General features: G+C 37.7%; 1 protein-coding gene across 1 annotated transcript in view; it reads right to left on the bottom strand.

The window, feature by feature from the left end:
• The window catches only part of PPFIA4 (PTPRF interacting protein alpha 4), a gene marked incomplete at its 5' end in the record, with an annotated part of 72881 nt that overhangs the window by 24231 nt on the left and 20847 nt on the right, over window positions 1–27803 (bottom strand). Inside the window, 13 exons of the mRNA XM_081325439.1 lie at window positions 349–384; window positions 731–971; window positions 3457–3662; window positions 6166–6304; window positions 14361–14452; window positions 16405–16536; window positions 18682–18765; window positions 21127–21261; window positions 22410–22556; window positions 23171–23392; window positions 24024–24125; window positions 24721–24795; window positions 25835–25999. Coding sequence (XP_081181565.1) covers window positions 349–384; window positions 731–971; window positions 3457–3662; window positions 6166–6304; window positions 14361–14452; window positions 16405–16536; window positions 18682–18765; window positions 21127–21261; window positions 22410–22556; window positions 23171–23392; window positions 24024–24125; window positions 24721–24795; window positions 25835–25999 — 1776 coding nt within the window. The remainder of the gene's footprint in view (window positions 1–348; window positions 385–730; window positions 972–3456; window positions 3663–6165; window positions 6305–14360; window positions 14453–16404; window positions 16537–18681; window positions 18766–21126; window positions 21262–22409; window positions 22557–23170; window positions 23393–24023; window positions 24126–24720; window positions 24796–25834; window positions 26000–27803) is intronic.

Raw genomic sequence — 27803 nt, 5'->3', positions numbered from 1 at the left:
GCACCACTTCGGCAGAACCGGTAGCTAATTTTTTGCTGCCCAGGCCCAGAATGGACTTCCAGAAGCGGCATCCACACAAAGAACCAGTTGTTCACATATTTGAATCCCACCACTGACTATATGGTAACATTTTATCTGCATCTGGGAATGACACATTTTCAAATAATAGGCAGAATAAACATTGCTTTGTTTATTTTAAATATTCTCAGTATAAATTTATTGTTAAGAATACAACAATTGCTTTGTTGTAACCTAGACTAGCCAATGTTTAAGATGACAAAATACAGTTAGAGAAAAAGAGCAAGAATATAAATCTACAAAGAAGAGGAAAGAAACAGATAGACTCACAAGTAGTTTCCTCCGATGTTTCCTCAAATCACTTGGCTGTCAAAAGATTGACATAAAACAGTGGAAGTTAGCTCAACATTACCCTAGGGAGCAAACGGCACACTGTTCAATACAACTGGGACTAGAGAGGGCTAAAGAAACTATGAGCAATAGCTATGGTGGAGGACTTGTCAAGAAAAAAATATGTGGCACTGCAATATTAGACTAAATAGCTTTAGATATTAAATAGAAACAATTAGAAATGCCAATGGCCTTAGTAGCTGGGCAATACAGCAGACGGGTTATAGGATATAAGGGCAGCATTGTAGAGAGCATAGCTTGCCACCAAAAATCCCACTTCCCAGCAGAACACACTTTTTATTTTTTATTTTTCAACTCTTACCAGGGTCATACTGCATATTCGATCAAGGTCCTGAGCTGTGCTGCGAGAGGTGAGTTTTGGAGTGGAACGTCCACTGACAGGAGGAGATGAGCTTGCCAGAGACAGGGCAGTTAAAGATGTGGGGATGGACGCTCTCTTGCGTAACTGTGTCAGATTTAGGGCTTCCATGCTACCACTGGTGACACGGCTTTCTAACTGTTCAGCCCGCAGCTCAGTTGATTCTTTCTCCTCCTGGATCATTCTAGACCAAATCATAATTTAACCTCAGCTGGGATTTTACTATTTTTCATAAAGAGGGACAGATAGAAGAATTCAAGATTTCTACGTTAAACACAACTCTAGTTCACAGAGTAATTCTGTACACCATGCTTATGTACTATACCAAAAGAAACAGGAACCATCTATGTAGTTAGGTAGGCTTACTTGGGTTTATTCAAACAAATAAAAAGAGATCATTTTTAAATAATATTTTGAAACATTTATCCATACAACCTAACACTGATCTGATGCACTCTTTATCTATAGTTCACATTTTCAGTGTTCTCAGAATCCAAAATGCTAGAAAATTCATCTTTTTTTAATAGCTGAAAATTGTGATGTGGTCACACATCTCCTTGTGTTTTAATCTATGGCTATATTTCATTTCCTGCAAAATTATCAGTATAACTTTTATTACAACATTAATGTAATGTAATGTAATTTCCATTACAATATTAAGACTGTCATGTGATTTGTTTCCTGTATGTCATTGGAGACCTTAGGCAAAGCCTTGGTAAATCAATTTGTCATTAGTTAAAAAAAAAACTCTTGCAGGGAGCAAAGCCAAAAAATGTTTGTGATGGACTTTCAACTATGAGATTAAGATGTTAACAGAATTAAAATTGCTCATTAACTGGCTTGGTTGTAGATTCATTTGGGATAAGATATATCTATTTGGTACCATGTTGGTTCACCTTATTTATTCAGTTATCGTTTTTATGTTTGTATCTCTATACTTTACAAGGACTCGTGACTGTTAACAATTAAAACCAGCATTCATTCATGAAACAATCAGTAATTTTGGACTACCTTCCATCATGCTCTAATTGTCCCCTTGGAACAACCCGTGGGTCTGAGGCAACTGAACTAAGAACTCATCCAGGCAACCATTTTAATTTATTTGATCTTGGTATCATCAAACTCTATCACCTCATAACGTAAGAAAGAAAATAAAATTCAATTCAATTCAAAAGCACCATCAGCAAAAAAACCAAAAACAAATAAAAGCAAAGCAAAGACAAGATGGTAAGTCCAGCAAACAACAGAATTCATGTGGCTGGGGTGCCTTGTGAGTTCTGTTGTTTCCTGGGTTTATCATTTTCTCCAAGACCAGGTTTTCAAGGCCCTCCAAAATGCTGTTAGAGTGGGAGCCAACCAGATTGCATTTAATATTTCTCCCTGCTACCTACTCATATTTAATATGCTTTCTTCCAGTTTGTGGGGTGGCACAAAAGTTTGCCAGCATAATTCGCTTTTGGGTCATAGGAACCTACCAAGAAAAGACCAGGCCCTCTTCTTTCACCCCAAACAGCTTAATGGTCATATTTAAAACAAAGTAAACATTCTGTACCATCCTTCAAGTTGCCTACATAATAGGTGACCAGCAGAAAGATGCTCCGCTAGATCTAAATATCTGTCTAGTACTGTTCTGGGAGAGTGATGTGTATTTGTACGCATATAGGCATATTCATGTCAAAGAACCCCAAGATACCAGCCGACAAGTCAAGGGCACAGTGAAAAAAAGCAGAATGCAACACAGAAATAGTCTCAGCTGAAACTTGTTCTGTTGCACTCATAACAAATATTCTTTTCTTACAACTAGCCATGAAGATTATTGTATAACACTGCTCCTAATGCACCCAAATACACATACACACACACACACACACACACACACACACACACACAAACATTTACACATATTTTCATCCAAGTACTCAATATATGTTTTTGAACAGGTCTAGCACTATTTCACAAGAGTGGTGAATACAGGAATTCACGTAAGAGCTGATTTGCATTTCAGAAAGCACCAGCCAGGCATGTTGCAGGCAGCTGCCTGTGGAAACCAGTTGTTATGTCAACCCAGCTACACAAATCAACTGGCCATGAAGGGTTATGCTCAGCAAGCATACAGGATAGCATATATACTGTACCTGCAGCGGAAAGCATCCAGTAGGAGTTGGGAAGATCTTAGTTCCTGGCTGAGCTATTGCCAATATGCCGGTATAATGAGGCCTGCTGCCAAAGACACACACCACTTAGGAAGGTGGTGGATTGGACTTTCAGATTCTTCTAAGCAACGGTCCCTCAACCTTCTCTACTGTTCATCACACCCCTGATGACAGCCTTTTCACTTTGCTGACACTAATCATTTTTTTCCCCAAAGAAATCTCTCTGGTGCTGAATTACTTGGGAATAGGTGAAAAGGAGACTTCCTCTCTACCTTCCTTCCTTCCTTCCTTCCTTCCTTTTCACAGCTTAAGTGGGGGGGGAGATATATGCACTGAGAATGAGTGTGCTGATTTTAAAAAAATGTGTTGCAGGGATAATTCTGTGCCCTAGCAGGAATATGCATGTACATAGATAGATATGAACATAGACAGGACAAATTAACAAAGTACAGCAATGACACATACACATACACACACACACACACACACACACACACACACACCTGATATACATACCTAATCTCCTCATTGATGGCATCCAGTTGTTCCTGCAGCATCATGGCAAGAGTCTGGGCATCAGAGTGACCACTGGGAGACAGCATGTCCATAGAGCTGAAGACTGTCTCTTGGTCATCCTCATCAACATCAGAAATCTCCGGATCACTATCAAAAGTGTGAGCTGAAGTACTCAGGATGCCACTTGTTTGACCATGCTCCCAATCCTGGACACAAATAATTACAAGGTACCCACGTAAGGCATGATTCCCACATAACTGCCATGTCAATTTCACCATCTTGCTGAAATATCTGTTTGAAATGACAGATTGTTATATATGTCATTTAAATGATTTCCAATGTTTCAGCTAAGCAAACCAGCTGCTGAGAACAGGGCCTTAAGAAGATAGATTTAGTTCTTTGAGAATCTCTTGCATTTGAAAGGAATGTATAACGTACAATGCAGGCCTTCCTATTGATGCCAAGCAAAGGAGCGAGCCTCTGCCAGAGATGTAATTTACACATTACTCATTCCCTAATGTATCTCTTCCTAGCCTTATGGACTTGGCTTGACTAAGAATTTAAGAATTTTTGCCTCCAGAAATTGTGGGTGCTCCAACACTGAAGGACCTGATAATGATTTGTCTGAAATGACATAGGGATTGGACTAGAAGACCTCTAAGGTCCCTTCCCACTCTATTATTCTCTTAAAGAATGGTCACATACACAGGCACAAAGCCAGGAAAGAAACAAAAAAGGGAAAAATCGATAGTTCTTCAATGCTTCAGATAATTGAGTTCAGGTTGGGGGACAGATTCTGGGTTGGCAAAATAGCTGCATTTTACTCATAATAAGCTAGCTATATTATGCAACATTAGGAAAATTGTATTTTAGTGATTTAAGTGTTTTATGCAAAATAGCATAAAACACTTAAAACAGCATAAAATAGCATTCATTATGCTACAGAAATACAAACAGCAAAACAATAGCCCTCAGCAATATAGACAAGAAAATATTGAACTAGCAAGTTAGCAAACATATAACTGACTTTCAGCTGATTAAACCAAAAATCTTGGTTCTTAAAATAAGTTTGGATTCTGGGTGGGCAATTTCATCCACTCCAGATGTTCCAGATTGCTTATCTCACCACCTGACATGCTAGAGGCCATCTCAGGGCTGACAGTGGAGTTCCCAAGACTTATGGTTTGGGAAGGACTTCAATCTGCCATCCCTAGGTTCGGCCTCAAAAGCGGCTTAAGAATTTATGACTATTATGGAAGCCATGGGCTTACTCAGATCATCTCAGTGATTACAGACCAGATTTGATCTTCTTGTTGTAGCAATGGCAACACTATCTGGTGAGATTATGTTGCCCCTTGCTCCAACAAGAAGATCAAATCTAATATTTTCCCTCCTGTCATGGTCATATCACACCCTGGTGCCCTTGAGATTTTTTTTATGCCACCCCCTCCACAGGGATGGACCCGACTGAGTTTCAGAGGGAATTGTGATATCCCAGAGACTCTGCTGCACAGTTCTGCTGAAGCCTTGGTAAATCCTGAAATCAAAGATTCATAGCAGAATGATTGTGGAGGAATATGGAGGTGGCCTTGAAGAAGGAATTCAAAACCTTTGTGTAAACATCACCTTAGCCTGGATAGATGGAAGAGAGTAGTGACAAACCCAGAGATTGCCCTGCCTTGATTCTCCTTAGTGTAATAAAAGAGAAGAAAACCTATGTCAGGCTTTCAAGATTGTGTTATTATACCCTATATCAATATTAATTCATTAATACTGTAATTATTATAGTAATTCATGTGGCATTTGTTTTCTGATTTAGCCTATCGCAAAGAGCAGGCAGTGATCCTCTATTAAATTTATAGCAGTCTAATCTTATATGGGAGTTGCAGGCCCTATACAGAATTTTAATGATTTATATTAGAATTTAAGAAATTTATTACCCTTTATTCTGCAGCTAATTCACCCTTTCAGCTCTCAAGATTTATGGGAACAGTTTGGAAATATATTTATTAAATTTATGTATGTATGTATGGTGTCTTGAGTTCCATGAAAAGTACTTTCTTAACAAAAAGAACTTAAGGAAATTGTTAATACATTTGCTATGATACCGAGTACGCTGGATTGAGGAATGACTTAATTACATGATTAAAAAATAGGAAGAAATTTAATGAACTTCAAAATTCATTTCAATATGTCATTTTACCCAAAGTAAGCAATACTTATTTGATCCCCAAAAAACAATTTAAAAATATATACATGGCTAGCTCCAATCTCCAATGTGGCTGATGAAAATAATTATAAAATATAAGAAAATAAATAGCAACACCAGATCCCAACCAAATACTGAAATACAAAAGCTAAGAGCTGTTTCTTTGTTTTCCAGATTTCACAGTATTGCAAAGATCCTTTGAAATTTATCTTACCACCTTCTGTATAAGCCCATCACATAAGTAGTGTCCTGGCCACCATCCAGTGAAGTAGCCTTTCTGCACAACAGGGAGTCTCTTTCCTTTAGAGGGGTTTAGGTTTGCAGCTGTCACTGCCAAGCGAAAGGCCAATGTGCCCCCCCCACTCCAATTTTAAAAGCACAAGACAGCTGTTGCAGCTGTTGCCAATACAAAGATTTTATGGTGTACTCCAAGATGCAGGCGTAACTGGAGCTGCCCTCTAGAGATTTGTTGCAGCAAGGCAAACATCAGGAGTTTCTACCTTGGAGGGTTCTTCCTGCAGAGCAACAAAACGGCTCTTTGGTGCCCGATGAAGACTAGAGGTTGCAAAGGGGTCTGTGGATGGATGGACCATAGTACTCAATGGGTATCTGAGATCAGGAGTACTTCCCACAAAGGACCTATTAAAAAATAAAATGGAAAAAATATTTATTTTAAAGAAATAATGGAAGCTGTATTGCTTAAAGCTTAGCTTTCTATAGAGAAATCCTACAACAACTTTATTGATTAGCCCTTGGGCCATATCAAAGTGCAAAGTTCCAGCAACAAACCATCACCAAAACTTGATAAAAGCAATCCAAAATGGAATTTGATAAAATACAATTTAAAATGGAATTAAAATAAAATACAATTTAAGATGAAATAGTAATAAAATACAAATTTAAGATATAGATAAAATATGATAACATTATATTTCGGAGTCGCCCTTGTAATCTACCCCAATCAGTCCCACATATGCAGTTCTTAACCGGATCATTTTGTTTAAATACTGTGCTACGTTAAATGTTATTTTCAAGTTCTGACCGGACATAAGATAAGTTATTTTGATATGGGGATCCCGATGGGTCATTCGTTTGGTATATAGATCAAGATACCTATCTCTCACCCTCTTATACAGACAACAGTCAAATAGGATGTGAGCCAGGTCCTCTACCTCTGCCGCTACGCAAATGCAGAGACGCTCATTGTACGGTATGGCATGAAATCTCCCATATCTGACCATTGTATCAAGCTGTTCGAATCTCGCTCTCGTAAATATCTCCCTAAGATGTTTTGGGAGTCTGAATTTAAATACATCTAATATGGTTTTTCTTATCCTCTATCAATATTCTAAAATACACACATATTGCCAGAGATTATGCATTGAAAATCACAAGACAGGATGGGTTCCTTATTCTTCCTGGTTATTGAGAAAAGTTTGTGCTAATAAACATTTCTAGAGAAATTGTAACTATGTAATAGATATTCTTACACAAAGGTTGCAATGATGAGTGTGTCCAGTCACAACCCACCTACATATCAAAGGGCAATACTGTAAAGAACTGGGCTATTTCATTGTCTATGAATGTTCTGTTTTAAGTCAGGGCAGCATTATTCAAGCCTTTCTGGGCAGGTGGTTAGTAGTTTTCCAGAATGCTACCTAGGTGGGTACTGAAAAACATCTGCAAGCAAAACTCAGAAAGCACCAAGAACTCCACAGTAATTTTTTTTGGAACAATAAAGAACTTCTAGAAGCTAGCAGACCCTCTTCTGTATAGATTGCCATAGTCCAGTAGAAAAATGGAACTTTTCAGGGTTTCCTACAACATTCTGTCCTGAGAAGGTAAATCTTATCTAGACTTTATGTGTAGATGGTGTTGTTGGAAATATAGTCTTATATTTAAGACTTGTACTTTGCCTTGCAGCGTCTCAACTTCACATTAGGTTTTTTTTTTAATTGAAAGACTTATTTAAAATAAAATAAGGAGGGGCAGGATGCTTGGCAAATACTGAGGAAAATATCAGCAGACATGTCCTTTGGTTTCCCAAGGTCCTTATCAAAGACTAAGGCAACAATAATATCAATATTATCTAAGAAACAACCAAAGCACTGAATACATTTATAAGCAAATGAGCATCTTTTGTATAAAAATCTAGCTTACATTATCATAATCTATATATATATCAAACATATACTTAGATAATGGGTGCTAAATAAGTATCTCCAAGACTACCAAATCCTGAAACAAAAATACAGTCCAGGTGGCTCAGAAAAAAGTATTTTTAAAAAATATAAATATAAGAATAAATTTAAGTAGCAGCTAGGATAAAGGTAAAGGTAAAGGTTCCCCCGCACATGCATGCTAGTCGTTTCCGACTCTAGGGGCCGGTGCTCATCTCCGTTTCATAGCCGAAGAGCCAGCGTTTGTCCGAGGACGTCTCCGTGGTCATGTGGCCGGCATGACTAGACGCCAAAGGCGCACGGAACGCTGTTACCTTCCCACCGTAGTGGTCCCTATTTTTCTACTTGCATTTTTACGTGCTTTCGAACTGCTAGGTGGGCAGAAGCTGGGACGAGTAACAGGCGCTCACTCTGTTACGCGGCACTCGGGATTCGACCCGCCAAACTGCCGACCTTCTGATCGACAAGCTCAGCGTCCTAACCCACTGAGCCACCGCGTCCCTATAGCAGCTAGGATAGAGTACTGCTAATTATCAGTGAAGGAACACCTGGTGTCCTGAAGATCAAGACCTGTTTCAGGAATACTTTTTCATCTCCAGAGAATAGAGACACAATTGTTTCTCTCTCCTTCCTTCCTTCCTTTCTTTCTTTCTTTCTTCCTTCCTTCCTTCCTTCCTCCCTCTCTCCCTCCAACTTTAAAATTTTATTTAACAACAATACAGTAGAAATACATTTATTTCCTTCTTATAAGAAAGAAGCAGAGTGTGTTAAGTTGGTTTTATGAAGTAAAAAGTATAAGGAATAGAGGTAAGTATTTAATTTCTGATTTCCTCTTTCTATGATTCCAACCAATTTTACAATACCTGATGGCTTAAGCTTTAGAATCCATACTCTGGAAACACAAGCTATTTTGGATGAGATATGAATGGACTATAACTATAAGGGAAGTTTCGGAAGCTATAAAAAAAATAAACCAGGAAGAATACCTAGACCAGGTGGATTATCAGGTTTTATTATACATGATTTCAGGATTTTACAACCTTTACAAAACACGATGAACTCTATATTGCAGGGAGGAAATATGCCGGAGAGTTGGAAAGAGGTCAACAGTAGAACTAATATTTAAAGAGGGACAATTTTGACTTTAAAAAGAAAGTCTCATTAAGACTGAAAACAATTTTGCAAGAATTTATATTTATTATTATTAGATTCACATTCCACATTTGTGTTTGTACAACTCCTATTTTCTCTGCAACAAGCTGAGCGAGGGAGGGAGAGAGGGAGGGGGAGAGAGGGAGAGGAGAGAGGAGAGAGAAAGACTTGTCACCCAGCTGGCTTTCATGCCTAAGGAGGACTAGAATTCACAGTATTTGGATGCTAGACCAGCAACTCAATCACTACAAAAAAGTGGTTCTTTATTTTATCTTGTGTATGTGTAATGAATAATTTTAACCACCAGGAGTTCTTTGTTCATCTAATGCAGTTGCAGACATGTCAAACTCACGACGTCACGTGACGTCGCGAGACGTATCGGAACTTTTTCCCATTGCCGGCAATGGGATGGGCGCGGTTTCTCCGTGACGCTCCGGCCTGCGGGCCGGCAGTTTGACACCCCTGATCTAATGGTATATAAATGTAATAAATACGTAAATACGCAAATATATACTTAAATGTAACATGTTCTCCAAGGTAAAATTGGGTATAAAAATAAGATAAAAATAAAAGACTTAAAGAATTTGTACCTGGATATCAAAAGAAATTCAGAAATATTAAGCAGCCATTGATGATACTTAAAATTCAACCCAGGCCTAAAAATTCCATGAAGTATTCCACAGGATTTCAGTGATTTAAAAACATCCTTGAAATGTACTGTCTAAAAATGATATTTATTTTTTAAATAATGTATCTGTGCATGTTTAAAATTAATTATCCCCATGACATAACTGAAGTCCTCAACTCTTTTTAAAATATTTATCTGTTAAGCTTGTCATATGCCACATTAAGCTCCCACCCAAGCCAGCAACCAATCTCTCACCACATGGGATATGCCTGAGATCCTCATTTCATTCTGGAGAGAATAAAATCAAAAGGAAAAGCAACAGCTGTGATATCTACTGGATATAAGACTTTTCAGTCCTACCAACTGGCTTCTTCTTACGCATGAATTCCAACTTCATGATCGGCCAATACCTGACAGGGAACCTTCAATAAGAGCCTTGGTGGAGCAGTGGGCTAATGCCTCCTTAAGTAACACCAGCTGCCTGCAATTAGTGCAGGTTCGAGTCCCACCAGGCTCAAGGTTGACTCAGCCTTCCATCCTTCCCAGGTAGGTAAAATGAGGACCCAGATTGTTGGGGGCAATTAAGCTGACTTTGTAATAATGCCGCTTGGGTGTGTGTGTGAAAGCCCTAATAAGCAGGCATATACATAGAATGAAGGCTACTGCTAAGCTTGTAAGCCGCCCTGAGTCTTCGGAGAAGGGCGGGATATAAATGGAATTAAAATAAAAATAAAATAAATAAATAATATTCGATAGTAAGTACTAACATCATCACATGAAACACAACAATATTATTTTTAAAGTGTTCTACTTTATTTTGCATCGCATACAATTTTTGTTATATTAGTACAAGCAGAATATGAAATCCTAAGTATTTAATATCAGTGGTGAGCAGTTGGGGACTTGTGAGGATGTGTTGAAAATACAGCCTGCTCAACATGAAATGGATGAACACCAAAACTTGAGTGCGCTTTTTAATTTATATTTCAATTTTATAAAGCTTATATACCTATTAAGATAATCTTGGACAGGTTTCCAAAACCATCAGTTCAAGTTAAAACACTGCAACCATCATAACTGTGAGTCAGTTGCCAAGTGTCTGGATTTGGATCACGTGACTATGGGGATGCTGCAACAGTCATAAGTGTGAAAAAGGTCAAAGTCACTTTTTTCAGTGCCATTGTAACTTCGAATGGTCACTAAACAAACTGTTGTAAGTCGAGGACTACCTGTATTGGGCAGTGTTGGCTCATCAGAGGGGGGGTGTCACTCTTTAGAACACTAATGCAGAAGTTAAAAATGTTTTTATGGAATTTTTATGGAATTACAATCCTTGTAACCTATTATTTATTTATTTATTTATTTATTTATTTATTTATTTATTTATTTATTTGATTTGTATACTGCCATTCTCCCTAAGGACTCAGGGCGGTGAACAGTGACATAAATATCAGAATGCACAAATACAGATATTGAAAACAAATTAAACCTTAATTTTGCCCAAATGCAGAAGATAAGTTACCTTAAAACAATAATTACAACAGAACCCGTCAGACCAGACCGGATTGCTCAAACAGATATGTTTTTAGGTCACGTCAGAAGGAGCGAAGGTCGGGAGCCATCCGGAGCTCAACCGGTAAACGGTTCCATAGGTCAGGTGCGCCCACAAAGAACGCCCTCACTCTGGGAGCCACCAGACGGCATTCTCCGAACGGCGGAACCCTTAGGAGGCCCTCTCTGTGGGAGCGCACTGGACGGAGGGACGTTGACGCTGGCAGCAGGTGGTTCCTAAGGTACTCCGGACCCATGCCATGTAGGGCTTTGAAAACCATTACCAGCACCTTGAATCTTACCCGGAGGACAACTGGGAGCCAATGCAGCTCACGGAGTAGAGGTGTAACATGGGAGTATCGGGAGACTCCCAACACAACTCTCGCGGCTGCATTCTGTACCAGTTGGTAACCTGTCTCACATGTAACCTGTCTACAGGTTCTTTAGCTATAGGCTGTTCAGGATTGAGATGCCTTGAGACAATACAAAACAATTCCAACTGTAGCTCAGTAATAGAAAGTGATCATATCAATTAGGCATAGGTTTTCTGTTTGTTTTTTTGGTCTGGTATAAACTGCAGTTGAGAGCTCTGAGTCATAGGAATGGGCTCCAGTTTGGACAATGATCCACACACCTTAGTGTGAATGAAAAAAGAAGAAGCAATGACCAACCCAGTGCCAGGTCAGAACAGAAAAAGAGAGCGAGAGAATGAATGCTAATTCATTAAATGGCAGGTATCTGTTGGGGATAGCTATTGGAAAGAGCTATGGGAGTGCTTCCATTGGTGAAGTGTAATTCAATAATAGGGTTTTTGCACAAATGGGGAATCCATATTTGGAATGTGATGCACAGAGACCAAAATTAACCAAAAATAATTACTAAAATGTATAAAACCAAAATAATTATTAACTGAGAAGATTAAAAGAGAAGATCAATTCCTTCTTTAAAAATTGTAATATGCTACCGACCCCTCCCCACACCAACTATTCAATCCAAGGGAGATATCTGTCTCCCTTTTCCTCCAATTAGAATCAAGGGGGGAAAAAGTCAATGTTACTTAAACCGGGGATTAATCAGACAAAAAGCTTAGGCAGAAATAATATTCTTTAGACCACAGTGACTAAACATACAGAGCTACAGTATATTTCATACATTTTTCTAAGAAGCAATGGCAAGCTTACAAAAATGTTGTTTGCTTTTTCAGTAAAGGAAGAGTGCACGATTTTTCTCAGGCAGAGGGCCTCATAATATATTGTCTCTACAAATCTTACCAGATAAACTGGAGTCTGATTTGGTAAGGTGGCATCAACAAGGGTTAAAGCAATCAGCTACAACATGAAATGTACACACAGTTGACAATCCAGATAATGATTTCAATAAATTGTATTACATTCAAGTAATATTCTCATATAAAGTATAAATGGAATGAGGAAAAGTTCAGTACACTATACAGAGATAATTCCTATGCCAACATTACAAAATAAAAAGTAAACAAAGCAATTGCATTTTATGTGTTTGTCTGCTTTACTAAATTTGTTGGCATGTTATATAAATGCACCCTCTACTGGATCCCAAAATTACAGCAACTATCCAGATTTTAAGATAAGGATAAAATTTCTCTGAGCAAAGTTCACTTTATAATGACTACATGGGCAAATTCATGTTGTTTTCTTATTAAAAAATATGGGGGGGAAAGTTCCCCCTTTCTTATTGTAGGATTTGTTTGTTTGTTTTTAAAAAAATAGTCTTGCCACCATTCCTGCAGTTTCCTAGTGGTCTTCCTGTTGGGATATATAGAGGACACCTAGTTCTGAATATATAACTGACAAGCCAATTTCACTTCAATCTGAATTTCATTAGCCTTATTTTGCAACCTGAAAATGCAGGAGAATGGCAAACACCTTATCCTGGAACATAAAGTAAGATTTAAAGTCATTATTGTAAATCTGCTTTAAGGGTCTAATAGCCATCCCCCAAAAGAGATCTTTTTGTACTTTGGGGTCTATTGTGGTTACCCAAACTCTACTGACACCATCCTTCTTGTCAAGTGTTATTTGGCTTCATAAAGGATATACACTAAATGTATTTGTTGTTAATATACAATTTACTTCATAATTTAGTAAAAGTCACAGGCTTTTCAAATCTCAAAGACTGGCTCCCAAATTAGTGGCATCTATAATATCCTTCTTACATAAAAGAATGCTCCCGGTAGTAGTCAGCTCTGATCAGGCTTACAAAATAATTTTATTGAATGAAAAAGAGAGAACTATTTATTTTCCTTATCTGACCATCAGGATAGCATATCCTTCTCCTATCTTGAATGGGATGCTATCTTAAGCCAAATCAGACTTCAATTCATAAGAACGAATGCTTTTCCTTCAGTGTTTCAGGCAAGAGTCTCTTCCAGGTACCAGGAGTCAGTCTGAGTGGCAAATTGTATATTTTGTCATTGAAAAAAATAGCACTTTCCTGCCAATAAATGAATCACTGTGAGGTTGATCTCCTTGTTGTGTTCCAAAGAGTTTGAGTGGTGCTTAAGAGGCAGATGACTAACTTCCTGGCATTGTGTCCTTTGATGTGCTGTCCCTGAAGCAATCCTTTCCCTATGCCCATAATAATTATTTTGGGGAAAATGAGTTTTTTTTCCCACCTTGAAACAGATAAGTAAAATTTGTTCTCCCAAGTAGGCAAGATTCTAGTCATGATTTTTTTAAAAAAAAAACCTATGAGTTTAGAACTTACCAATAAAATCCAAACGTACAAGAGACTATCATAAAGTGCATGTTGCTGTGAAGCAACCACTGAGTAAGTGGAAAATATGAGTTTGAACTGCCTTACATAAAGACAATTTGTGACTCACTTGAATCCAGGTTGCCTTTTTACTTCTGAGACACAAAAATAATACAGCATCTATCACAATAACATTGGATGTAATGAAGGGGAACAGTCTGTATTGGATAACAAGTTTTTTTTCCCAAGTTTGAATGAACGCAACCATTTCCCAGCTTCTTCTGTTCAGTGTGAAAAACTCAAAAAGGTGCAAGAAACCTCCTACTGATAGGTTTTCAGCAAACTTAATTTTTATTCTAGAGAAAATCATACATAAATTTTTTCCTTACAGACGTATTCAAGATATTAATTTATGAAAGTGTTTATAAAATAAAAAAGAAATGACTGTCCTCACCTGGTGTGTACACTGTCAAGTAAAGGTCCACTTCTTGCCTTTAACTGGTCAATTTCTAGTCTCAACCTGTCAATTTCATCAGAAAGCCTCCTCTGTTCAGAATAAAAGCAGAAATTGTTTCTCTACAATTGCTACAGTCAGCTATAACTAACCTTCAAATTAACTGCATTTGTGAAGCTAAAATGCATACAAGCAGATAACAATGAAACAAAGCAGAAAACAGAAAAATACTAATGCAAAGAGACAAGATAGAAGGGACCAGGGCTTTTTTTCTCATAGAACGCTCAGAACGGAGTTCCGGCACCTTTTTTGGATGGAACCTTGTAGGTTAGGCAAGGCAGGTTGTATGACGTGTGTGAGTTCCGGCACCTTTTTCTTTTACAAAAAAAGCACTGGAAGGGACACTTCTGAAGTGCTGCCCAAAAAAAAGCTGAGAGTCTGCTAGAAAATAGTCTTTCAGAGAAGAATCTATAACTAAATATAGAATAAACCTAATCTATGTGACCTGTTTATCTAACTTTTTATTGAATGTAAGTCTCGACAATATATTTTCTAGATTATGACTTTGTACTCAATTTACTTGTGGTTCATTTGCATGGAAGTTAGAATTATGCTTTTCTAATCAGGAAAAGAAGCACCAAGTGCTTCATTATACAATAGTTACATTCACTGTTGGTTATTACTATGAAAACTATCAGCCATGCCAGTTTGACTACGTTATTTGAAGATATCAAAAGTAACTCTGATAAATATGCCTGGTATTCCTTACACAAGGTTTAGTAATAGCATTTACCTTGTCATGCTGCTGCTCTTCAATCTGTTTTTGAGTATTTTCCAATTCTTGCAACAGTGTGTTCTTAAAAACCAAAAGATGAGTAGTTAGAAACATAAGGGGCCTAAGATCAGATCGTAGAAAGTAGACCCAATTACCATCAAAACTGACAGCATTTGAAGATAATTTTTTCTCAAATGGGCAACAACTGGATTTTCAGTCCAGAAATACATATATTTATTTAATAGGACTAACTCTTCACAAAAATCAACCAATTGGCTGTAAATCAAAATTACCTTTCTTGCCCATGATCATTCAACTGCATCTCAAGCAACCAAAATCTGGCTTTTTGATAGTGTGTGTGTGTGTGTGAGACTATGTGTCACACACACAGATATTTATGTACAGAGAAGTACATGATAAGTTTCTCAGAAACTCACGATGTGAATATGGGTCAATGAAATAAAGGGATTTCAAAAAAAAATTTTTTTTAAGCCAGAATTCTATTCCATTTTTATTGCAGCAGCTACTTAAATCATACTTTCATAGTTCATGATAAGAACAAAGAGAAAAATCCCAGAAAGGAGGCAAAGTCTTGTAAAAACCAAGGCAGCAAAGAGTCAACCCCTCTAACCAACCTGTCCCCGTGCTCTAATACTCTGGAGCAATAATAATTTTCTAATATTCTTTTTACATAAATCACTGGCTTGAATACAGCTGTTACACTTACTACAGGTAGTCCTCGACTTGCAACCACAATTGAGGATAAAATTTCTGTTGTTAAGTGAGACATTTGTTAAGATAGCTTTGCCCCATTTTACAACCTTTCTTGCCACAGTTGTTAAGTGAATCACTGCAGTTGATAAGTTAGTAACCCGGTTGTTAAGTGAATCCGGCTTCCCCATTGAATGCTTGTCAGAAGGTTGCAAAAGGTGATTACATGACCTTGGGACACAGCAACGGTCATAAGTATGAACCAGTTGCCAAGCATCTGAATTTTGATTACATGATCATGGGGATGCTGCAAAGGTTGTAACTGTGAAAAATGGTCATAAGTCACATTTTTCAGTGCCGTTGTAACTCTGAACGGTCACTTAAATGAACTGTTGTAAGTTGAGGCCTACCTGTATTCAAAACATCTATGATATGACCCATTAGCTTCTTTTTTTAAGACAGATTTTTGACGTTATGAACATTCTAGTACCATCTTAGTTATCAGCAAAATTAATTTTCCTATTTGAATATATAATAATAAAAAGATCTGCACTATACCTTTTCTTCAAGGGCTGCCATTCTTTCTTTAAGATGAAGCTGAAGTCTCTCATTGGACTCACTCAGCAGCCTGTCCACAGTATCAGAGAGCCTCTTGTTATGTTCCTCATTCATTTTTTCCCGTTGACGGGCCTGGGGGACATATCAAGATCAGCCAAATATTCCCAAGCACTTTGCTTTGAGACTGCATTAAAATTAACCTTAATGATTCAAGAAAACAGTAATTACTATTCACTATAACTAGCCCATTATAATGTAAGAAAATGTTTGCAACAAATGTCATGGTCATTTTACTGACTGGAAAATGTTAAAAGAGAACTACCCTCTAATTTTTTTTAACTTACACCAGTTGAGAAAAATATAAATATTAAATGCACTGAAAATCAGAGATGAGTTGCGCTATAATTTGAGCAAATATTTATTCTAGGATATAATAATATTCAAAAAAATATCTCCATTAACTATTGTTGAAATTTTAATTAGCATATCACAGAACTATAGGGTTGGAAGTCTTCTAGGGCCATTCCAGACAAATGACTTAAGCTGACTTTGTAATAATGCCGCTTGGGGGTGTGTGTGAAAGCCCTAATAAGCAGGCATATACATAGAATGAAGGCTACTGCTAAGCTTGTAAGCCGCCCTGAGTCTTCGGAGAAGGGCGGGATATAAATGGAATTAAAATAAAATAAATAAATAAATAAAAATAAATGGTTGTCCAACCTTTGTTGGAAAACCTTGAGCTATGGATGGAGTCACCCACAATTCTAGGTGGGAGGGAGGCTGTTCCACTGCTCAATAGCTCTCAGAGTAGGAAATTCCTCCTTATTTCAAGTTTGCATCTCTTTATATAAAGCTTGTCCTATTGGTTCTTGTCTTACCCTTGGAAACTATGGCGAATAAATCCACACCTTCTTCTAGTATTCAACTATTGGAAGATTGATATCATGCCTCACTTTTGCCTATTTTTTTAGGCTATACATACCCACTTATTTTAATTACTCTTCATAGGACTTAGCCTGAAGCCTCCCAACGTGACTGTATTTAGCTGTACTCTCTTTCCAGTTCTTCAGTATCCCTCTTGCATTATGACAATCAAAACTAGATACAGTATTCCAGATGCAGTCTGACCAGGTCATCACAGGCCATGATCTCAATATTACTGATTCAGGCCAAGGCTGCAACTTCTGCTAGCTCATGATTAATCTGTATTCTATATGAAGGGCCATAACATGACATCTCAGAAGTAAGACAGATCACTTTGCTTGAGGCAGAAACAGGGAAAGGGAATGTAGAAATGGAGTTTTAGACAGAGGTTGTCATAGATGGGACCAGTGCTTTTTTTGTAAAAGAAAAAGGTGCTGGAACTCAAACACGTCATACAACCTGCCTTGCCTACCCTACATTATGGAACCAACTGCCGGTTGAGCTCCGGATGGCATCGGACCTTCGCACCTTCCGCTGCGGGCTGAAGACCCACTTATTTGAACTAGCTGGTCTGGCCTGATGGGGGAATATGGGTTTTTTTAATGGGTTTTTTTAATATTTTATTGTTGTTGTATTTTAATTGGGCATTGGTTTAATTTCTTTTTAATTTTTGTACTGCTATTTATATATGCCCTGTGAACCACCCTGAGTCCTTCGGGAGAAGGGCGGTATAGAAATCAAATAAACTTAAACTTAAACTTACAAGGTTCCATCCAAAAAAGGTGCCGGAACTCCGTTCTGAGCGTTCTATGACAAAAAAAGCCCTGGATGGGACCACCTATGGTTTTTAAGAAGAGAGTGGACAGCCACTTGTCTGAAATGATATAGGGACTCCTGCTTGAGCAGGGGGCTGGACTAGAAGACCTCCAAGGTCTCTTCCAGCTCTATTCTCATTATTCTTATTATCTTATATTATAACATTAAATTAATGTTATAATAATTTAATAATTAAGAAGTGCAGCTAATTATTTAGATAACTACACCCAACACAATTATACTACATTTGCATACAGTAAACATGGAACTTAAGTGATTTCTTCTATTGCTTCAGTGCCACAGATTTAACTACACTGTAACAACCTATCGCTTAACCATAACGTGAATGTGGCTGAAGATGTAAAATGTGGGCTATCCTTTCTCACAACAAGCAATCCATGTGATGCCACATTTGTAAGTAAAACATTAATATCATACAAGCAAACATAACAAGTAACACCAAATTACCATTTTCAATTTAACAATACTATGGTCTGAAATAAAATAAAGCTACGTTCTCTAGAGAAAACAACTTACCCGTGACAACTCTTGGTTCTTCTCCTCCAACTGAGTTTCCAGTTGCCGCAGTCGTTCTTCAATACTGCCATGCCTTTCCTCAGCCTATATAAAAAAAGATGTTCTCTAAAATGGTGGTTCTCAACCTCCTCAACCAATGTATCAAAGTACCTGAATCCCACCAAAGTAAAAAAAAAAAACTCTGGCTTTTTAAAGAAGATTTGTATATTTATATTCATTGATTATTGTAAGTTTTAACTACATGAAAAATTATTCTTAACAATAATTTGTACAACTATAACTGCAAAACAAACAGATAATAAACACTTTCATATGAGCCTATAGTTATATTTCACTGACTGGCATCTCAATAAAAAAAACCCTAATATTTACTTTAATTGGATTAAGACATTGTGATTGTATTCTGGAGGCTCTCTTTATTTTATTTTTTTATTTATTTTTTATTTTAATTCCATTTATATCCCGCCCTTCTCCGAAGACTCAGGGCGGCTTACAAGCTTAGCAGTAGCCTTCATTCTATGTATATGCCTGCTTATTAGGGCTTTCACACACACCCCAAGCGGCATTATTACAAAGTCAGCTTATTGCCCCCAACAATCTGGGTCCTCATTTTACCTACCTCGGAAGGATGGAAGGCTGAGTCAACCTTGAGCCTGGTGGGATGCGAACCTGCACTAATTGCAGGCAGCTGGTGTTACTTAAGGAGGCATTAGCCCACTGCTCCACCAAGGCTCTTTTACTCCAGTGTTAGAAGAAAGCTGATTTTCTTCTGAGATATTCAAACAATCAGAATGAAGTTTCTGTTTCAGTCCAGATATAGTTTCTGCACAACCCTAAGTTAACGAAATATATACCTTATCGATGAGTCAAAAGATCAATCTTTGTCCAATAAACAGCTTCTTTTAGCTTATTTCATTGCCGGCAACAGCTAGAAGTTGGGAAGGCCCTTCTGCCTGCTATACTGCTAAAACAGGAGAGTGATTGCTTGCCCTTCTATCGGTCTCTCCCATTCTTTCCCATGCATTGATTTAAATACAGGTAGCCCTCAATGTACGATCACAACTGAGCCTAAAATGTCTGTTGCTAAATAAGACAATTATTTGTGAATTTTGTCCCATTTTATGACCTTTCTTACCACAGTCGTTAAGTGAATGACTGCAGTTGTTAAGTTAGTGACATGGTTATTAAATGGACCTGGCTTCCCCATTAACTTTTCTTGTCAGAAGGTTGCAAAAGGTGATCACATGACCTTGAGACATAAAGAGGAGTCAGTTGCCAAGCATCTGAATTTTGATCACATGACCTTGGGCATGCTGCAACGATTGTGTGAAAAATGGTCATAAGTCACTTTGTGCTGTAACTGTCACTAAACAAACTGTTGTAAGTCAAGGACTACCTGAAAATTAATCACATCCTATCCAGGGAATATCTGTAGCTCATCAGTGGTACAAACATTACCTATTATTAAACACTGCTCTAAGGAATGAACAAATCAGTTGTGGAAATGTGGGTTGGGAAAAATGGAGAAGACTTGTTCTTACCGTATATAAGATCACACTTAGCATCTGGGATATAACCAATGTGGATTTGTTTTTGTAAAGTATTTGGAAAGGCAGCAAACTATTCTCTGAGAGATTCTAGAAATAGACCTTCTCAAGCTCAGGGCACAGACATGAGTTCCTTGTTGAATTCATTACTTTATGGTTGAGAAAGCTTTTTGAACCTCACAGCACATATTTCCTCGGTAGTTCTGGTTTATATCAAGCCTTATATTTCATTCAAGTGTACAAAATGCTCGCATCAGATTCCTTATATGCATCTATGTGCAAATAACAGACTTTCTAGCAATACCATGGACTTGGTAAATGGATCTTAATCCCAAACTAAAATAAGCACACAAAATGTCTGACAATTTAATGGGCTAAAATATGCTTTAAAGCATCCTTGGACAGCAGTTACTGCCCTCCAGTTCTGTGTGCATTAAACAGTAAAGCCTAGTATAATCCACTAAAAAAGTTCAGCACAACCAATCTTACCTAAATACCAGCGTAGGAGGCAGCTATACACAATCTGAATATAAACTGGATTTCTCAATCAGTTCCAAAAAAATTAACTCAAAATAACCCAATCCAGTGTTTTAGATATTCAAAGCCTCAGTTTTTCTGATTTGGACAGCATCAACTATTTGAATCATATTGGATCTTAACTGTACATCGCTAGTAGCTACTTCTTAGGATAATTATGTCTCTAAGAGAACTTTATGCTAGTCCAATTGATAATGATGAGCTTTTCTTTTTCTTTTTTTAACAAAAGTCAATTTTTAGAAGACAAATGAGTAATTCGTGACCTTTTCCAACTTGCTTTCCATCCCAAGAAAGTCATGTGGCCTGGACCACCTAGTATCCTAGGTTTTATTGAAAGCTCACTAGAGTCCTGTCTACTTGCCTTGGTAAGAGCTGCTATTCTTTGTGCTAGCTCAGCTTCCACCTCAGGCAGAGTCTCAGCTTTCCTCATTGTCTGCTGCAGTTTCTGCTCCGCCAGCTCCAGAAGCTCCTGAAGATGCCTGGCCTTCTCTTCACACTGTGGAATGATGCAAAATGGCAGCAATGTACTCGTATACCAGGAGCCAGAAATACTAAGGATAGTTCCAAACAATGCCAGAGCTCTGTACTCTAATGCATATATTCCAACCAGAATCAAAGAAAAAGCTTGAATGCTGGTTTTCATTATACACGCTTTTGATTCTGACTTTAAAAAAGCTGTTTATCAACATTTACTGGTACAGGGTTGTGGAATATTTACATTATGTTCATTAGAACATGTTTTAATGTTCTGAGTTCAAACACTCTGACTCCAAAACACCCTGTCTCTATTCTAACTGTGTACGACAATTATTTAAAATATAAAACAAACTGTTTTGAGCATTTTAATGGTTCAACCTGAAACAGGGTGAATTGTATTTGAAACAGAACTGTTCTCAGCTTAAAATGTTTCTGAAATGCTCAAAATGGAATGTTTTGACCCAGAATGTTTCAAAATCAAAACATTTTGCACACCCCTACTAATTTTACATATTACCAAGTTTCTTCATAATGGGAGTTTAGCAGATATCTTCCCAAATAAATAAATAAAATGTTAAGCAGCAAATTCATGCAAAAATTTTAAAATTACAGTCTTGTAATTTTAATACTCTGAATATTAAACCACTAAGGTAAACGGATTTGGGCCCTGTACAAAACCAAGTTTAATATTAGGTATTGCTTGGAACCTGTACATAAAGATCAGGTTCTTCCACACGAATCAACATAATAGGCCATTTTCTAAATGTTCCACAATCAGAAAATAGGGCTTTTCAATTGCCATGTCCCATTTGGGAAAAGGTTGCATAGCCAAGGAATCGTTGGCAAAGACAAGGCTTTAAACATTTTTTACTCAAAGAAACTTTTAACTGTGTTTACATGTAAATATTATTTTTAAATTCTGTAGTTTTATTACAGGTTTATGTGCAAGAATAAACAAGCCCAATTGTTCACTTGAACAGTACATACAGTACTGAAGTCATGAAGGCAAAGCTCCTGGGAAAGAATCATCTCAAGAAGAAGGATATCTAGGAAGAAAATTCTGCTAAAGAGGCAAAATGGGCATTCAAAAATAGAGCACATCATCCACGAAGCTCTCTATCAGACTGACACTGGCATTCCATTTGCCACGATATTAGACCCCATTACCTGTCGATGGAGAGACTCTTTATTGGCAAGCTCATTTTCCAACTTGTCATTAAGGTCATGAATGGAAGTGGCTTCTCTCTGGGCTGCCAGATAGCGTTTCTCTAGGGTAGTTATCCTCTCCTCCATGTCTTCTTTTTGTGCCAAAGCCTGGGAAAGAAAATATTAAAAGCGCAGGTTTACTTCTAACCATCGAGTCTAACATGATCTAGTTCCATTGTAAGTCAGATTCACCCTGTATCCATTTTAACATTGTTATAGTTGGAAGTGGGCAACAAGTTAAATCCTCCGATATGTGGCAGCAAAGTATATTCTACACATCATTTGCAGCTGTAGAATATCTGTACAGTATTGATTAATTAAATTAAATTAATTAATTAAATTAGTGCCTTTCAATATCTGTCGAAGATATTACCACAGGGGGCTTCAAGAAGCAAAGAGAGATTAACAAGGAAGAGAGGCTGGTAGGAAAAAAAATGTAACCTGGATTTTCAAGAACTTGCACTAAATATATAAGGAACCTGCCAAGCTTTTTCAAGAATTTTAATAGAATATTCTAAACTAGATTAGCTTTCCGGGAGGGCTTACAATAATTTTATAATTTATCACTTCATAACTAAACCCATTTCTTCAGTTACTTCAATAAATGCAGGCTGCTATTTGGCTTCAGTCTAGCTAGAAAAACTGAATTATTTTAAATTAATTTAGAAGAGGGGTTTTTTTTGTATGCCATCATTTTCACAACTGGAATTTAGCACTCTGACCTCTCGCAGGTCCCTCTGGTACTTGCTGCTCATTTCTTCAGATTTGATGAGGTCCCTCCTGGCTGTGTTTAGATCTTCTTCAAGCTCAGCAACACTGGCAGCCAGACCAACTAACCGTTCTTTAGCTTGCGCTAGTTCAAAGTTTTGTTTCTCTAGAAGCTCCTGCAATTCCACAATCTGACTTGCTTCATCATCTGGGTGTATAGAGCCATTGGGGAGTCTCTGTCAAGTGATACAGAAAAAAAATCCAATTTTTCATATCCATAGAGAATAGATAAATTAGAACACTGAAGAAGTGTCATTGCATGTTTCTAATATCTACTCAGCAAGTGCCAAGGTATCAATAATTCTATTTGTCAACAACATAATAAGGTGAGTTTTTTCTTCCATTGAATTGTGTCTGCTTCTCAGAGGCTGCCTGGACAAATTCCTGCAGTTTTCTTGGCAAGGTTTTTTAGGTTTGCCATTGCCCACTTCCTAAGGCTGCAAGTAAGTGACTAGCCCAAGGTCACCCAGATGGCTTTGTGCCTAAGATAAAACTAGAACTCCCAGTTTCCTGGCTTCTAGAGTGATTCCTTACCCACTACACCCAACTGGCTCTACACAAGTGTATAGCTCTACACAATATAACTTTGGAAAATAAAGTGTCTAAATCAGATGAAATCTTAGAACAATTGGGAAACTGTTCAATCAGCCTAGTTCAAAATTTTAAAAACACAGCAAAGAAAACACAAAATTTGCCTACAGGCTAAGGAGTCCCATGGAAGATTAATTGTCTAACTCACAATTGCAGACATACTGTATTTCAGTAGTATCTTGGCCATTATCCAGTTCCCAGAAAGTTGCCTCTCACCTTCCAAAGCATTTTCTGCCCAGATTCTTTGCCCTCAGTCCTTTTTTCATCTTCCCCTACAGGTGCTTCCCTTTGGGAAGATCCTTGTTGAAGAGCATTTACCTGGAAAATACATATTCAGTAGAACTTACACTTCTCATAAACATGGAAAAAAATGTGAAACGCATTTATAGAACAAGGGACTTGAAACATTTCTGACAGTTAAACCAATATTTTAAAAGCTTTCAAAGGAGGCGTACCTACTTTTCACTTATGACAAATTATTGGATAGAACAATCCACATCCAATAAGTTATTTTGTACAGTTTAAACCACGTGATAAAATAAAGCATGCACGCATTTATCTAATCTTACTCCTTACATTGCTGCCATCTATTCTGTCATGTTCTTTTTTTTTTCTTCCCTTCCTTGGATATGACACTGTCTAGATATCATCTATTTAATTTGCACCCGAACTAATCAAACACACCTTCCTCATCCTATTTTTCCCACAACAATAAGCTTGTGAGATGGGTTGGACTGAGAGACAGTAGCTAGCCCAAAATATTATTATAATGACAGATCACTCGCATTTTTACATTAGGCTTTGTTGCTCTGTGCCGCGTGCTTGTGCCCTGTGCTTGTGGTAAACAGAACTGACAGATTACTTGAGAAACATTCCTACGAAATCTGGGATAGAAAATGAAATGCATATTTACTTGCTGGTGGGCACTGGATAGCTGTTCTTCTAGTGTCGCTACTCGTTCCAGTGCTGCTCTTAGGCGTTCTCTTACCTGAAAATGTAAAGAAACTGAACTGTTATTTAAAAGGGAAACTGATAGAGCGGTTTCTTGCAATTTATTGGACTAAGGTGCCAGATTTAAGAACACCTAGCATCTGAAACTCCATTTCATAATACAAACAATTTAATGAGATCACTCTCCTCTCAAATTATTTGCCATAAGGGTGCAGAAGTGTCAGGAATAGGAGCCTGGACCACATTCAAATAACAAAGGATTCTCTTGTGGGAGACTATGATCTTTCATATAGTGACTTGGTCTGCATCTGGAAAGAGCACTGTCTGTAAGCATAAACAGATTTCAGAAAGTTGTCTCAATTAGTATTTTTCAACTTCAGCAACTTTAACATGTGTGGACCAACTCGCAGAATTATCCAGCCAGCATTCTGGGAATTGAAATATAGAGTTGAATTAGAGTGGAAGCGGACTGCTGGAATATCCCTTTAGAGGAGACTTGTACAAATTCAGTTTTGACAGTAGCTTCCAGGAATGTAAAGCAATAATATTTGAGAATTTTCTTCAAAGGGCAAAGCCTTTTAATATGGAAATCATTTAGTGGAAGGATCATAAGAGCCTTGGTGGAGCAGTGGGCTAATGCCTCCTTAAGTAACACCAGCTGCCTGCAATTAGTGCAGGTTCGCATCCCACCAGGCTCAAGGTTGACTCAGCCTTCCATCCTTCCGAGGTAGGTAAAATGAGGACCCAGATTGTTGGGGGCAATAAGCTGACTTTGTAATAATGCCACTTGGGTGTGTGTGTGAAAGCCCTAATAAGCAGGCATATACATAGAATGAAGGCTACTGCTAAGCTTGTAAGCCGCCCTGAGTCTTCGGAGAAGGGCGGGATATAAATGGAATTAAAATAAAAAATAAAAAATAAATAAGATGCATAAGAGAGCTCTAAGGAAGTGCTGAGCCAAAGCAATACTAGAGATCACAACAACTTTGTTACTTAAAAAGATTATGAGTTAAAAATAGATGGCTTTATTAAAGCTAAACTTTCTCCCACAAAACTAACCGCTACGTAAGTCTCACCTTCTCATCCAATGCTTTATGATGTTCAAATAAAGACTTCAGGGCTTTCAGAACTTCAACCTCACTGGAAACCCCTGACGGAGACTGAGCTTGCCGCTTCACTACAGTCATCCTCAGAGAGCGTTCATGCCTTGAGACCAGGCACTCCAAGTGCTCCAACAAAAGCTGAAAATCAAACAGCAGCTCCAGTTATTCCTTATATAAGTCACCATAAGCAAGATGAAGCCTTCAGTCCTTGATTTGAATAATTAACTGCAAGAGCATTTTCTGCACCAGAAATATAGACATCAGACTAAGGCTGAAGTCTTAAAACCTACTAGATAAGATTTTGTGTATAAAAATAAATTAATAAGCATGCATACATGGAGAGATTGTTCACAGGTAATGTAACACAGGGAGAGATGGGTAAGTTTTTTAAAACTATCCTTGGATTAATTCAGAAATTATCCTCCTTTTTTTAAAAAAATGTATTATAAGATGATTTATTACATTGGGGTCCCCAAAATGGGGGTTGTAATACCCTAAGATGGTTACAAGCTATAAGGGACAGGTTTTTTTTTAAGTTGATCAAGTTTGTGCAGGCGAAGTGGGAGTATTGTTAAAATTCACTCATACTTTGTTTTGGCAGGCTTACTTTGGTCTTGTGCAGCCAAAACTGAGACAAAAGCCCAGACTGAGTTTTGAGAGATGGCTAAACTCCTGAGTCTAGCCATCTGTCAAAACCATTTGCCAATCATAACAGCACTGTGTCTGGCAGATGGTTTCCTGCTAGTGTGGCATGTAGTAGTACATCCAATCTTTGAAGCATCTCTAAGTATAGAATTAGTGAAGTTCAATACTTCTATTTCTCATTTTAAATTTCTAGCATTTCAAATGGAAAATGCATTGATGTGTAGCTGAGAAAGCTAACAATCTTCCAGTAATGCTGAAAACAGTAAACCTAAGCAAAGAAAGTAGTGTGAAAGTTGTGCATCTCATGCCCAAGTTTACTTTCAAAAGAAACTTTACGTATATTCATGAAGTAGTCGTATAAATTATCATTTTAAGAGTTGCAGTATCTCATATTTTAAGGACCTCTATATTATATTACTTAAGGTATGGAAATAAAAACGCCAGGCAAGCTAGCAATTTTCCTTTCTAGAACTTGGCTTTTCTTTAGAGACTGGCTTTCTTCCCAGTTCAATTGTGTCCGATTCTCAGAGACTGCTTGCAAGTTTTCTTTGCAAGATTCTTCACAACTGGTTTACAATATCTTCTTCCTAGGGCTGAGAGAGAGTCACCACCCCAAGGTCACCCAGTTGACTTTGAAATGGAACTAGAACTCATGCTCTCCTGGTTTCTAGCCTGTTCCCTTAACCACTACACCAACCTAGCTATCTCAGAACTTGCCTTTAACAAGTCCCTAATGTTCTTTGCAGTGGTTTACAAATACTTGAAGGATTGTCACAAACAGAAGGGTATGAATTTATTCTCCATAACTAGACATGGTCCTAAAGTGCCTTTACAGGTATGAAAACCAAGCTGGATTCTAAGAAATACAACAAAGAAGGCCAACATTCTATAGAAATTACAGTGGCTTTAACAGAGATTATGTTAAACCCTGCCATAATCAAAAGAACCAGAGAACAGTAATATCAAATATTACTGAAGATGGCAAATTCTACAAAAAGCTTTCAATCCTCTTAAAACTTGGGGATAGAGAAAACTGCACATTTTCTGTATGGCTGTCGATTAGTGTCGGGGAGAACCTCAGAGAAAGGCAGACCATGCTGCATCTCAATTAACCTCGGTATTTAATTCTAGGTTCATTAAAGGAAACCATATGATTTCTTTCCTTTTGGCCTAATGATGCTCAAATCAGGCCATTCTGGTACATTCAACAACTTATGATTAAAGCCCGGCTGAATGTTATCTGCAAATGTAAATGTTGCTGTTGGATTAAGCTACCAACAGAATGGCATCCAGCATA

Source organism: Vipera berus, assembly GCF_964194415.1.
Source record: "Vipera berus genome assembly, chromosome: 3".
NCBI lineage: Eukaryota > Metazoa > Chordata > Lepidosauria > Squamata > Viperidae > Vipera > Vipera berus.
The sequence above is the reverse complement of the archived record's forward strand: the minus strand, read 5'-3'. Positions and strand labels throughout refer to the sequence as shown.